This window comes from Lactuca saligna, chromosome 6 (genome assembly GCF_052625555.1).
Source record: "Lactuca saligna cultivar CGN05327 chromosome 6, ASM5262555v1, whole genome shotgun sequence".
Taxonomy (NCBI): domain Eukaryota; kingdom Viridiplantae; phylum Streptophyta; class Magnoliopsida; order Asterales; family Asteraceae; genus Lactuca; species Lactuca saligna.
Genome location: NC_136422.1, coordinates 43,899,957 through 43,914,792, shown reverse-complemented (window position 1 = coordinate 43,914,792; position 14,836 = coordinate 43,899,957). Strand labels below are relative to the sequence as shown.

The 14,836-nt window shown below is 33.4% G+C and overlaps 1 protein-coding gene across 1 annotated transcript; it reads left to right on the top strand.

The window, feature by feature from the left end:
- The first annotated feature begins 1,109 nt into the window (after nucleotides 1–1,109).
- LOC145000357 (DNA polymerase epsilon catalytic subunit A-like) lies at nucleotides 1,110–12,974 on the top strand. The gene is made up of 46 exons (XM_078959567.1): nucleotides 1,110–1,274; nucleotides 1,363–1,428; nucleotides 1,504–1,563; nucleotides 1,649–1,744; nucleotides 1,846–2,006; nucleotides 2,114–2,202; nucleotides 2,300–2,517; nucleotides 2,626–2,712; nucleotides 2,800–2,934; nucleotides 3,022–3,144; nucleotides 3,228–3,311; nucleotides 3,842–4,006; nucleotides 4,109–4,285; nucleotides 4,381–4,494; nucleotides 4,571–4,675; nucleotides 4,900–5,018; nucleotides 5,099–5,237; nucleotides 5,292–5,386; nucleotides 5,474–5,659; nucleotides 5,747–5,923; nucleotides 6,020–6,107; nucleotides 6,208–6,288; nucleotides 6,368–6,511; nucleotides 6,625–6,720; nucleotides 6,868–7,068; nucleotides 7,247–7,301; nucleotides 7,391–7,533; nucleotides 7,649–8,179; nucleotides 8,257–8,454; nucleotides 8,548–8,622; nucleotides 8,697–8,887; nucleotides 8,971–9,154; nucleotides 9,260–9,324; nucleotides 9,423–9,657; nucleotides 9,741–9,824; nucleotides 9,951–10,025; nucleotides 10,128–10,187; nucleotides 10,277–10,539; nucleotides 10,616–10,664; nucleotides 10,750–10,910; nucleotides 10,990–11,056; nucleotides 11,178–11,285; nucleotides 11,379–11,552; nucleotides 11,639–11,821; nucleotides 11,893–11,999; nucleotides 12,075–12,974. The coding sequence occupies exons 1-46, from the start codon at nucleotides 1,110–1,112 to the stop codon at nucleotides 12,439–12,441; spliced, it is 6,546 nt and encodes a 2,181-aa protein (XP_078815693.1). The 3' UTR covers nucleotides 12,442–12,974.
- The last annotated feature ends 1,862 nt before the right edge of the window (nucleotides 12,975–14,836 follow it).

The following is a 14,836-nucleotide window of genomic DNA, read 5'->3' as shown; positions in this document are numbered from 1 at the left end:
AGAACATAGTGGAACATTGCCATTATAATTGATGAATTGCTTAGGTAATTGAAAAGATGGAAAATACATACCGGAAAGTAAACCGATTGCATCTTTTTACATATTGCTTAGGTAATTGAAAAGATGGAAAATACTTCGCTACAATCCTACAAATATCCATACAACTAGAATAACACCTAAGCTCACACCAAAGAACAACAATAATGGGTTGATACACCAAGATTGCATCTTTTTACATATTGCTTGATTTGTTAAATCTCACACGTGTTAAAACTTTAATGCCCAAAATGATATTGTAATCTTCACCCAACATGTAATTAAAGAGTTTAAGTCGACATTAAAGCATTGCATAATCATCCTCTATTATGGAGAGATCACATGAAATGGTGAGTAAGTGACTCGTCTATTAAATATGAGTTTTTCATTAACTATTGGGTTTATGCTTCACAATATGAGTTTTTCATTGGCTATTGGGTTTTCATGAGTTTATAGTACATAAGAGATATATGCTTTTAAAAAATAGTGTATAATGTCACTTAAGAAAAAAAAAAGATAGAACATAGTGGAACATTGTCATTATAATTGATGAATTGCTTAGGTAATTGAAAAGATGGAAAATACATACCGGAAAGTAAACCGATTGCTTCTAATGTCATTATCACCAACAAATGCATGCATATCGATTGCTTTGGTGTTTTATGATGAGCTTTAGAAAGAAATAAGGGTTCAATTTGTATTTTTATAGGGAAGAGAGTAGATGCTGAGGTCTGTTGCAAAGGGGAGGGGTGGTGGGGTCCCTTATGTTTTTCTTTCTTTAGTTAGTTAAGAAAAAGACAAAATAAATTAAAAATAGTGTATAATGACAAAAAAATTGAAACCATAAATCACATTGTGTAAATTTATCTAAAAAGTATATAACACGCTACAAGTTTAAATTTAAAAAATGCAACTTCATAATGTAATTGACAAAATAGCGGGAAAACATACGTATCCCCTTCTCCGATTCTCCCGGGATTTTCTAACCCCCGGCCCAAATCACCCTTTACCAAGGGTTCCTGTCATCTATCCCCGGCGTCATCAATCCAGATCTCTGTTACATTTTTCCAAAAATGGTCGGCGATAACCGAAGAAGAAGAGTAGATCGCAAAGACATAATGATTTCCAAGAAACAGAAGCTTATTCTCTCAGCCGAAGAAAAGCTTGAGACCAAGCTCGGTTTTGATCTATTCACTGAAGGAGAAAAACGCCTCGGCTGGCTACTCACATTTGCTTCCGTAAGTTCATACAGTTCTGTTTCCATGAAACCTGTTTTCGAATTGAAGCATGGTTGGAACTCATTGACTCGATTTCATTTTTCTGTAGTCATCGTGGGAGGACCAATACACTCACAAAGTGTATAGCTGTGTCGATCTTTATTTCGTTTGTCAGGTGATTTTTCTATAATTGATTTTAACCGTTGTCTCATCGAAGTGATATCTAATCTCCACTTGATTTTGATAACAGGATGGTTCGACTTTTAAAGCCAAATACAAGTTCAGACCTTATTTTTATGCTGCTACGAAGGTATGCCTATATGGAAATGATTATAGTAGATCACTAAGCCAGCCATGTTGTTAAACCATTTCATTTGATTATTCTAAACTTATAGGATAAGATGGAAACGGATGTTGATGCATATTTAAGAAGAAGATATGAAGGGAAAATTGCTGATATCCAAATAGTGGAGAAAGAGGATCTTGATCTTGTAAGCCATTATATATGCTTTACAGATGATCAGGTTTACCATGTCAAACTATAATCATATTGCAAAAGCTATACCAATGATTTCTTCGATGCTACTTACAGAAAAACCATCTTTCTGGATTGAGGAAAACTTACTTAAAGATATCATTTGACAATGTACAACAATTGATGGAAGTAAAGCGTGACCTGATGCATGTGGTTGAAAGAAATCAAGAAAAGTTTAATGCTTCAGAGGCATATGAGTCCATAATAGCAGGCAAACAGTATGCATTTCCTGATTGAATCTTGAAAGTTTTATTAGTACTTCTTTAGAAAGGAGCTTGTAGCAATTTCAAAACCTTTAACCTGATTTCTGTTCTTGACTTCACAGAAAAGAGCAAATCCAAGATTTTGTATATTGTATTTCCGATCTACGGGAGTATGATGTTCCTTACCATGTCCGTTTTGCCATTGATAAAGGTGATAATTTGTTTTTTTTTAATAAAGTTCTTGTATATCATTTCACTTATTAAAATGTATATTTCTCACTTTATTTTACTCCAATCATAATTTTCAGATGTAAGATGCGGATTGTGGTATGATGTTAGTGTGTCGAATGATGGAGTTAAGTTAGAAAGGAGGCATGATCTTCTGCAACGTGCTGAAGTTCATGTTTGTGCATTTGACATAGAGACCACAAAGCTTCCATTAAAGTTTCCAGATGCTGAGTATGATTCAGTTATGATGATCTCATACATGGTTGATGGGCGAGGATATCTTATTATTAACAGAGAGGTAGATACATTAAATGCATCATTATCTTTAAATTCAAATAAGTATGATCATTGCAATTTGACTTAGTTTAATTTGGTCTTAATTGGTTTATTTTGCAATTATTTTCAGTGTGTTGGTGAAGATGTAAAGGATTTGGAATATACTCCAAAAGCTGAATTTGAAGGATACTTCAAAGTGACAAACGTAAAGAATGAGGTGTGATTTCTTAATATCCCTTCAAATTTTATTTATATGGTATCTAATATGCATGCTTTGATTCAACAATTTAATATCTTTTTACAGGAAGAACTTATCAAATTATGGTTTGCTCATATGAAAGAAGTGAAACCTGGTATTTATGTCACATACAATGGTGACATGTTTGATTGGCCATTCATGGAAAGAAGGGCAGCTCATCATGGCTTGATAATGAAGGATGTATGCCAATGTTAAATTTGTACGTTATAATTTACTAGAATAATGATTGTTATTATTATTTATTGCTCAATTTTTTTTGGGCTGCAGGAGTTAGGGATTCAATGTGACACATTGCAAGGTGAATGTCGTGCTAAATTTGCATGTCATCTGGATTGTTTTGCATGGGTCAAACGTGATAGTTATCTACCTCAAGGAAGCCATGGTTTGAAGGTAATTATTATTATTATCATTCATTTCAATATTCAAATATTGTTCAAATTTACAACTGGATTTCTCCTCTACTATGATTTCAGGCTGTCACTAAAGCCAAATTGGGCTATGATCCATTGGAGGTAAATCCTGAAGATATGGTTCGTTTTGCAATGGAAAAACCACAGGTATACCTTTTTACAAGAGTAAATTACACGAATGGTCCCTATGGTTTAGGATAATTTGCACGTTTGGTCCCTAACTTATTTTTTAAACTCGGAAGGTCCCTACTGTTTGTTTTTGTTACACGCTTGGTCCCTATCTTACCTAAAAAGATTATTATGCCCTTCATTTTTTTTTTTTTAATTTATTTAAATAAACACACCCCTAATCCCACCCTTCACCTTACCTCACCTGCCCCATCATTTTTTTCTCTTTAAATAATAGTCTTTTTAGATAAGACAGAGACCAAACGCGTAACAAAAATAAATAGTAGGGATCAAACGCGTAACAAAAACAAACCATAGGGACCTTCCGAGTTAAAAAAATAAGTCAGGGACCAAGCACACAAATTACCCCAAATTATAGGGACCATTTGTGTAATTTACTTTGTTACAACTGCTATTTTGTTTTCTATGGAGATTTAAAATTTTAAGTTTTCTAGAACAATTTCTTATATGTTCCATTTTCGGAAAAATAAAAACTTGGTTTATTTCAGATGATGGCTTCATATTCAGTATCTGATGCTGTGTCAACATACTACTTGTATATGACTTATGTTCATCCCTTCATTTTCTCCCTTGCAACTATAATACCAATGCCTCCTGATGAAGTATTGCGTAAAGGAAGTGGGACCCTCTGTGAAATGCTTCTCATGGTCGAGGTATGTGGTTTGGACATATTATATAAGGGTAAATTGCAGGGAATATCACCTTATCATGTTCTTTTTATACATGAATTATGGTGTTAATGTACATGCATGCAGGCATATGTGGCAAATGTTGTATGTCCAAACAAGCACCAATCTGAAACAGAAAAGTTTCATAATGGGCGCCTTTTGGAGAGCGAGACATACATTGGTGGCCATGTGGAGTGTTTGGAAACTGGTGTTTTTAGATCCGACCTTCCAACTTCTTTCAAACTTGATTCATCTGCTTTCACTGTAATTTACAACTCATTTATGGTTTTTTAATATTTACAGTTATTAATCACTTGGGCTGATGACTAAAAAGTTTAAATTATATATTTTTTTCACAGCAACTTATCGAAAACCTTGATCGGGATCTTCAATATGCTATTAAAGTGGAGGGTAAAATGGACATTGAAACAGTCTCAAATTACGATGAAGTAAAGGATGCTATTACAGAAAAGGTAATGTTAATAGTTAATTGATAATCTTGTATTTTATTGGTTAATTAAAGTCTCTATGAAACATTTATTTCTGCAGCTTGCATCATTACGAGATGAACCTACACGTGAAGAATGTCCTCTTATTTATCATCTTGATGTTGCTGCTATGTATCCCAACATTATATTAACAAACAGACTTCAGGTATACACATCAATGAGTTCTTTTAGAAGTTAAAATAATGGATAAGTTGCAGAGAATAGCAACATACTTTCCTCTTTTCACCAATATATGCAATTTAAAACATGAAGTATGTTGCTATTAGCCTATTATGGGTAAGATAATGATATTAGATTGTTTTTATGGATAAAAATAAAGGACATTGCCATATGTATATTTTACCTAACAATACTTATATGCCATGTCAGCCACCATCAATAGTTACAGATGAGGTGTGCACTGCATGTGATTTCAATCGCCCTGGGAAAACTTGTCTTAGGAAACTTGAATGGAAGTGGCGTGGGGAGACATACACAGCAAAGAGAAGGTACCCTACTTACGGATTTACCCCTCTATTTTAACATAATTTACCAACAGCTATTTATTGATTTTAAATTTGGGTATTAGTGATTACTATCACTTGAAGAGGCAAATTGAATCTGAGGTTGTTGCTGTTGATGGCCTTAAATCAACGTCGTTCCTTGAGCTACCTAAAGTGGATCAACAACTGAAGCTGAAAGATCGTTTAAAGAAGTACTGCCAAAAGGTATATGATTTTTTGACATGTCAGCATTTATAATAACATATTGTAATGTTACAGGCATATAAACGAGTGCTTGATAAGCCAGTTACTGAAAAAAGAAAAGCAGGGATTTGCATGCGTGAAAATGCATTTTATGTTGATACTGTCAGAAGGCAAGCATTTAACCAATTTTGCAAATTAGACTGATAATATAATTGTCTGTATTTGTTTTTATAACATGTTTTTTTTGTGCTTTATAGTTTTCGTGATAGAAGATATGAATACAAAGGACTTAATAAAGAATGGAAAGGGAAGTTGTCAGAAGCAAAAGCTAATGGAAATCCTATTAAGATTCAGGAAGCACAAGATATGGTGGTTCTTTATGATTCACTACAGCTGGCTCATAAATGTATTCTGAATTCCTTCTATGGATATGTCATGCGCAAGTATGTTTTTTTACACTAAGTTTCATCTTGTACATATGGATTTTGTATTTTATTATTTAATATAAAAGTAAAATGATATTGTTACAGAGGTGCAAGATGGTATTCAATGGAAATGGCTGGAGTTGTTACATACACTGGTGCAAAAATAATAAAAAAAGCCAATAAACTTGTTGAAAAAATTGGAAAACCACTAGAATTAGACACAGATGGTATATGGTGTGCTTTGCCAGGGTCATTTCCGGAAAACTTTACCTTCAAATTTAGGTATTCTTTTTTTCTGCTTAGTTATTCATTTGGAAAATAATGATCATTATGATTTGATGTTGACAGTTATGCCCTTTTATGACAATTTGATCACAGAGACTCAAAGAAGAAGTTTACAATCTCATATCCATGTATTATGCTCAATGTTGACGTGGCAAGAAACAACACAAATGACCAATACCAGGTTAGATAAAATATAAATCCTCTTTTTATATTTTGTATAGCTTATTAGAAATATATATTGTACAAACTACAAACATCTATTTTTCTATTTTTTTCATCAGACTCTCAAAGATCCTATCAACAGAACATACACAACACACAGTGAATGTTCAATTGAATTTGAAGTGGATGGACCATATAAGGTGATTAGTTAAATCCCAAAAATGACCTCATATTTTGACAGTTATCAGTTATTAATCATTATATTTATTGTGAATGTAGGCAATGATTCTTCCTGCTTCTAAAGAAGAGGATAAATCAATAAAAAAAAGGTATGCTGTTTTTAATGACGATGGTACCCTTGCTGAGCTTAAAGGTTTTGAGATAAAGAGAAGGGGTGAACTAAAGCTCATTAAAGTTTTCCAAGTATACTCTCCTTCTCTAACAAACCTGTTTGACTTAATTTTTTTTTTCAATTATCTTTGACCATATACTTTTATGTATTTTTCTTATACATGCTGATGTATATCTGTTTTCAGGCTGAGCTATTTGACAAATTTCTTCATGGGTCAACTTTAGAGGAATGTTATTCAGCAGTTGCTTCTGTTGCAAATCGTTGGCTTGATCTTCTTGATGTATGTAAATTGTAAACCAAACTTCATTTTTACCACTTTTGGTGTTTCATTAATCTACTTTTGTGCATTTTTTTTGTTTGTTAACCAAAAAAAGAAAACAAGAATATGTTTTTTTGGATATTGTGACTGATTCGTAAATATTTTCAGAATCAAGGGAATGATATTGCAGATAGTGAATTGCTTGATTACATATCAGAATCGAGCACAATGAGCAAGTCTTTAGCAGACTATGGAGTGCAGAAATCATGTGCTGTAACCACAGCAAAACGTTTGGCTGATTTTCTTGGTGATACCATGGTTAAAGACAAAGGGCTTCTTTGTCAATATGTTGTTGCATGTGAACCAAGGGTAATTGTGGAATTTATCTTTCAAAAACTTACCTTTAAGTATCTTCATTTGTGTATTCATGGTTAAAGTTTATTTCATAAATAATGTTTAGAGGTTTTAGCATGTGTAAAGTTTGATTTTCTTTTCTTATTATTATATTGCTTTAAAAATCTACTACTGATGATATAATATCAAACAGGGGAAAGACGTGAGTGAACGAGCAGTTCCTGTTGCAATATTTGAAGCTGATCCAGGTGAAACTCTAGACATTTGTTGTTATAAAACCTGAAAAAAATTGTAAAAGATACAAAGTTACAAACAAGTATTACATGTTTGTTTGCAGAAATTATGAAGTTGTATGTGAAAAAATGGTGCAAGATCTCATCAGATATTGGCATTCGATCCATTATTGACTGGGAATATTACAAAAAACGTCTCAGATTTGCTATTCAAAAAATCATTACAATTCCTGCAGCATTGCAGAAGGTGCAATGTTTTTTATGATCCCTTTTTCTAGATTTTTATTCTCTACAAATAGATACCAATAGCAAAATACTTTTATAGTTTTCTATTCACAGTGGAATATAATAATTTATTTCAGGTTTCAAATCCAGTTCCAAGAGTAGCTCATCCTGCATGGTTGCACAAGAAGATTTCTGAGAGAGATGACAAAATGAGGCAAACAAAATTACCTTTTAAAAAAGTAAATGCTGCAAATGGAAAAAATCATGTACACGAACATAAAGTTGTGGATGTGGAAGATTTCGGAAGCAATAGAAAATCTTCCAATTATACCCCTAGATCTATTGTTTGTTCTTATGAAACTAATGGTAACACAAGTTCTTCCAAGGAAAAAGTTGACCATGGTCAAAGCGTGAATCCAGATATGGAGGATAATATAAACAGACATCTGGATTATCCAGGATGGCTTGATCAAAGAAAAAGAAAGTGGAAACAAGTTCGTGAAAAAAGAAAGAAACAGAAGTTAGACAATTTGGACAAAAATACCCAAAGGAATGGAGTTGCTGAGATCCGTAGTGGCGTGTCAGATAAAAGACAAGCTCAGGGTAGAACAGGGGTAAATTCGTACTTTGAAAGACACGAACTAGCCCTTACACGTAGCCACTGGCAGGTAATGTATATTTTATTCTTATTCATTTTGACTTAAGTTTACCCATTATACCCCTCAACTCATGTCTTTTTTACCAGATAATTCAACTTGTTCCAAGTTCTGAACTTGGGCAGTTTTTTGGTTGGGTTGTTGTGGATGGAATGATGCATAAGATTGGTATAAAAGTTCCAAGAGTATTTTACCTTAATTCTAAAGCTCCTGTAACTGAAGACTTTCCTGGAAGACGTGTCAACAAGATTCTCCCTCATGGACACCATTCTCATAACCTTATTGAGGTAGGTCTATTGATATTACATTTAGGGGCTGTTTTTTTTATTTATAGAATTAGTTTACTAGTCAAAATTCTAAATCATAAATACATTTTTTAGATCATTGTTGATGAAGATCAGTTTAGGGCAGAAAGCAGGAAACTTGCTGCTCACCTAGCAGATCCTGAAGTGGAGGTCAGTTTATTATTCCCAAGAGATTCATAAAAAAATGTTTCTTTTATCTGAATCTATCGGATATACTTTTTCAGGGAATATACGAAACAAAAATGGGTCTGGATTTCAGTTTAATTCTCCAAATTGGATGTGTTTGCAAAGTGGATAAATCAGCTAAAAAACGAAATGTGAAAGAGGGTTGGAATCTGAGTGAATTGCATATGAAAAGCACTACAGAATGCTCATACTTGGAATCATCTATTCCTTTCTTCTATTTATATCATAGGTAAGTTGCATTCTTCTTCCAGTTACTATACAAAAGCCTAAAAACTAAAAAAAAATATTTGTATTTTCTTTTTAAAATTTCAGCATATCTGAAGTAAAGGGAATTTATCTTGTATATTTTCCTTCATCCTCAACCATCCATGTGGTATTGGTGAACCCTTTCCAGAATAAAGATTTATCACCATATATTTTAGAAAAACAGTTTCGTGAAGCTTGCCAAGCTTTATCACTTAAATCTTCCATGTCTAGAGATGCTTCCAGCTTTAAGGTGTGGTTTGACTTTATTAATATACAAAAATGTAAATTTGTTTTATTTTCTTCTTGAAGTAATTTTTATTCTTAAGTGAAAATATATGGAACAATTCCAATTCAGGTGGAATATGTTGGAAGCCCCAAAGCCGCTGAAAAGTTGTTACAGAAAACAATAAGTGAGTTCAGGTATTACATCGTCTTTTGAGATTATAAAAATTATACTAAACATAAATAAAGATTAACATAAACTTTTAACTTTTTTTTTTTTTTTTTTTTTTTTACAGAGATGAGGTTCATGGACCTGCAATTGGTGTGATTGAATGCCCAGATGTTAAGTTAATGAAGTTGAGTATAAGAGCTTTGGATGATTTTCCATGTGTTTCCATTCCTTGTAATGCTCGCGATTCTCACTATCCCACTCTTTCCTGGCAATCTTTTGCTGCAAAAATTGGGATGCAACGTTGTGCTGCATCACCTCGCTGGTTGAATGAAAGAATCTCTCTTTCCAGATATTCCCATGTAACATTATTTATATTAATATATCTAATTTTCATTTCCATTTTTCTCATTTATAAGTTTATATGATTGTTCAATTTCGACAGATTCCATTAGGCAACTTTGAACTGGATTGGCTTATACACACAGCAGATATCTTCTTTGCAAGAGCTTTACGTGATCACCAACAGGTTGTCTTTGGTTTACTAATATATATTACCAATTTAGACAATCTACTATAATAGCAATTCACTTCCATTTCTTTATCTGTAATAACAACCTGCTTAGTGCTTACATTTTCTTTGTAACATATGCAGATACTTTGGGTGTCGGATAATGGAATTCCACATCTTGGAGGGGATTATGAAGAAGAAACTTGTTTCACTGATGAGGTCTGTATCAAGAATTACATAAACTATTAACTGGATTTACTTGATGTTCCAATTTTTTGTTATGGTTTTTAATGATCTAATTGACTTATTTTCTAAAAACAGGTTGTTCAACCTGTTCTGACTTACCCTGGTGCTTATAGGAAAGTCACAGTTGAGCTAAAGGTATGCAATTTTCTTTTCTGAAAAATGTCATTCTTAAAGCTAAATTACCAAAACTCAAATGTTGTAATTTATATTTGTAAATGATACAGATTCATCATCTGGCTGTGAATGCTCTGTTAAAAAGCAACCAAATAAATGAAATGGAGGGAGGTACCTTATTTGGGTTTGACCATGATTTGACCTCTGGATCACATCTTCCCAATGAACATTTAGGGTTAGATGAGGCCACTTCATGTTCATCTGCATTTCGTGTCCTCAAACAATTGATTCAAAGATGCCTTGCTGATGCGATTTCATCAGGAAATATATTTGCTGATGCAATGTTGCAACATTTATACAGATGGCTCTGCAGGTACTTTTTTATTATTATTATTTTTTAAATGCTTGTATTTTGTATTTTGACTTTATTTTTTGATTTACAATCCTAGTCCAAGGTCAAAACTCCATGATCCAGCTATTCATCGAATGCTTCACAAGGTAATTAAATTATTTACCTAATTAGTCTGAAACAAAATATTCTATATTTGACAAGGGTGTTAATTAATATTTAATATACATACAGGTGATGCAAAAGGTGTTTGCACTACTGCTATATGAATTTAGAAAATTGGGCGCCAATATTATTTTTGCTAATTTCTCAAAAGTCATACTTGACACTGGAAAGTCAGACTTATCTGCAGCCCAAGCTTACTGTGATAGTTTACTCAAAGCTCTACAAACAAGGTTAGGCACTCATTTGAGTTTAGTGTAAGTGGTTTGAGTAATTTGTATCTTCTCTAATTTCTAAGTTTCTTGTTTTTAGAGACTTATTTGAGTGGATTGAGCTTGAACCTATGCAGTTTTGGCACTCATTTCTCTTCATGGATCAAGTAAGTTAATTCGTATTTATTTAGACTGTTTATCATGTCTTTATCTCATATTATTATTTTCATATCTGTTTATAGTTATTATTTTAACCAAGGTTTGCCTCTGATGCTTTTTTTATGACAGTATAACTATGGTGGAATTCAGGCTAAATTAGATGCGAAAAATAGTGATCCTCAAGTGGAGTTAGTCTCCAGCTGGAATATAGCAGAAAACCTCCCCAAGGAGACTCAGGTACATAACCTGTGTCAACATGAAGCATCAAACTTACAATTTTACCCCTTCCATTTGCTATAACTGTCATCTGATACCAGTTAGATTCTACAGGATCATTTCATTTTAATAGTCACTGAGTTCATGCACCTCCCATGGAAGTTTACACAAGATGAAGCTATGAAAAGAGCAACTTCAAGAAATGATGATGACTCATGCACTCCATCCATCACAGCTGCAGCTGCTGAATCATTTGAGTCATGTGTCACTGAGCATCTTAGGGACCAGGTTGGAATTAAAAATTATGATCAATTATTTATTTAGAAACATTTAGTTTTGATTAAATTGTGAAATCATGTTATTTCTGCTTACAGATTAGATCTTACTTCACGGATAAACTATTGAAAATAGTTCGTGATCTTGTTCTTCACACGAAAGGGAAAGGCAAATCTAAGGAAGATGAAGACAATGTTTATAAAGGAGATCCTGCACTTGAGTTTATTAAGCATGTCTGTGCTGTTCTTGTTCTTGACCAAAATGTGCAGCATGATATTCTGGTAATAACTAATTCTTTTTATGTTTTTTGATTTTTCTATTTTGATTTTTTTGTTTTTGAAATAAAATGCAGATCATGAGGAAGAACCTGTTGAAGTATGTACGTGTAAGGGAGTTTGCTCCAGAGGCACAGTTTCAAGACTGTTCCTTTTCCTTCACTTTACCAAATGTCATTTGCAGGTAAAAATAAAAATACAAAATTTTCTAAACTCTAATCATATTTCTGACATGGGCCCACAAATATAATATTTACAGCTACTGCAACGACTGTAGAGACCTAGACTTATGTCGTGACAGAGGCTTGCTAACTCAAGAATGGAGATGTGGGGTCCCACAGTGTGGTCAACCCTACAACCGTGAAGTCATGGAAAATGCTCTTCTTCAGATAGTTCGCCAGAGAGAAAGACTTTATCATCTTCAAGATTTGGTCTGTTTAAAATGCAAGCAAATCAAAGCTGCACACCTGGCAGAATATTGTGGGTGTGCGGGCTCCTTTTGTCTCAAAGAGGAAGTCACTGTTTTCATGAAGAAGATGGAAGTCTTCCTGAACATTGGCATACACCAAAAGTTTGAGTTGCTTGTCGAATGTGTGTCATGGATTTTGGAGCTAAAACAGGTTTAGTTTAGGAGATGTTTGCATGTGATGTGGTGGGGACTACATCTCTTAAAAGACTACAGCCATCTCTCTCTCTCTCTCTCTCTCTCTCTCTCTCTCTCTCTCTCTCTCTCTCTCACATTGGCGAGGAGAGGAGAGAGAAGCTGGCTGTTTTTTTTTCTGATGGCGACTATGTGTTTTAACTTTTTTTTTCCTTGGTTTTGATGCAGCTGAATACGAACATGTATGCATGTTTTAAGCTTCTTTTCTTTGCCTTTGACGTTCACTTGCACACACACACACATGATAGATGATACTTGTTTTTATTTGTAGAAGAAGAAAGGGAAATGGAAGGACACGACAGTCTTGCTGGAGAAGTAGAAGAAACGGAAGGCTAGTGGGGTTGGTGTTTTATATTAGTAAAAATTGTAAATAAGTGAAAGATAAAACCAAAAAATAATATTGGATAGGGTAAAAAAGTCATTGGACCATGGGGACCAAGACTTTAAGATTTATAAACTATAGGGATTCAATATATCAACTTTTTAAAAGTTGGATTGAAATTGTGAATTTGACCTAATCATATAGGATTATTTCTGTAAATTAGTCACTTTTGAATTTTAATAAGATGTGTTTATTTGATTGGAATATAACTATAAGGTTATAACGTAATAAAAGTTTGTTGTTATTTCTATATGTTTTTTTTTAATAACTTATATCCAATATCATTACAAAGTAACGTAACCGACATGAATCGGTAGTTGATTTGAAAATATATCCACTTTTGGCATTGTATAATAATAGTAGAGTTTAGAGACACTTTTTGAAAGATCTTGGAAATGATTATATTTGAGCTTTGGAGCTCTTGGAATTGGAAGCAAATGGATTAAGCCATTTGAGTTGTTCAGATCATTCCTCATGGCGTGGCCTTAGGCTGCCACAACATGGCGACCGGGAGATCAGCAACTGTTTTGGCATTTTATGCCTACGACGTGGAGGGCTATTGATTAGCAACTTTGACTTTGGCCGTTGATTTTTTGATCAATTTGACTTTTGGCCAAACTTGAGTAGAAGTGAGCATTTGGCTAAGGATTGGTTTCGATTTGGCTTTAGGAAGCTTGGGTTGGATGTTCTGTTGTTGAGGTAGCTATTGGGCTTTTGTTGAACAGTTCAGGTAAGTCTCTTCACTATACTCATGGTTCGATGGCACCATTTCCGACCCACTGGATTATGTTTGTAGGATGATAGTTGTCTTTTGTGGCACTTGTTGATATGCTTATATGTGTTTGTTTTCTTTGTGATTCTTGCTGATATGATTATATGCTTAGTTGTAGAGTGAAATAGACCCGATACCAGTTGAAAGATACTGAAGGGGGTAAAATAGACCCAATAACGGTCGAAAGATACTGAAGGGGATGAAATAGACCCAATATCAGTTGAAAGATACCGAAGGGGGTGAAATAGACCCAATACCGGTAGGACTGTTCACTATTCGGATAAAACCGAATTACCAATTGGACAATTTGGATTGGACTATTTGGTTCGAATATTCGGATTTTTGGATTTGTTTTTAACAAAACCGAATTATTATTTTGGATTTCGGATTGGTGTTGGTTTATAAAATAAGAACCGAATAGTCCAAAAAATTGAATAAACATTTATTATTTATCTATTTATGATATATATCCATAGTTATTTATTAATTTGGTAATTTATTTTTTCAAATATGCGCAAAACATTTCATCCGGTAAAAAAAAACATTAATATGCATTTTCTCTCAAAAGTTTTCTATCTATAAAATATTTAACTATAATATATCTTCGTAGTAGTTGTGTATAAATTTCAAAACTCAACTAAATAATTTATTTTTGGTTCTTGTGTAAAGTTGAGTAATATTATAATTATATATCGTTTTAAAATGTTTCGTTTTTTGAAAATCGAATTACAAAAAACCGATCCAACCGAATTGTAATTGGATCGGATCAGATCGGATTTGAATTTAGATTGGACTATTCGGATTCATGTTTTGAAAAACCGAAATCAATTTGGATTCACTTGATTGGATCGGATCAAACCGATCCATCCAAACGAACACCCCTAAATACCGGTTGAAAGATATCGAAGGTGGTGCAATAGACTCAGTTTAGCTTCTAGTTGTTATATATGTTTGGTATGTGGTATTTTGGGGAAGCCACTAAGATTTATGCTTACGGTTTTATGCTTATGGTTTCAGGTACTTCTGTTTTCAAATGAAGGGTCCGACTTGATCGCACTGCATAACCTGGAGATTTATTTCGCACTGATGTTTATGAATTACTCTGATGTTTTAAGAATACTTTGACTATGATCGTCTTTTGGAGCAACGAATGAATGGTCTTAACTTATTTTAAATGAAATTTTTACTCATAAATTTTTGGACGTT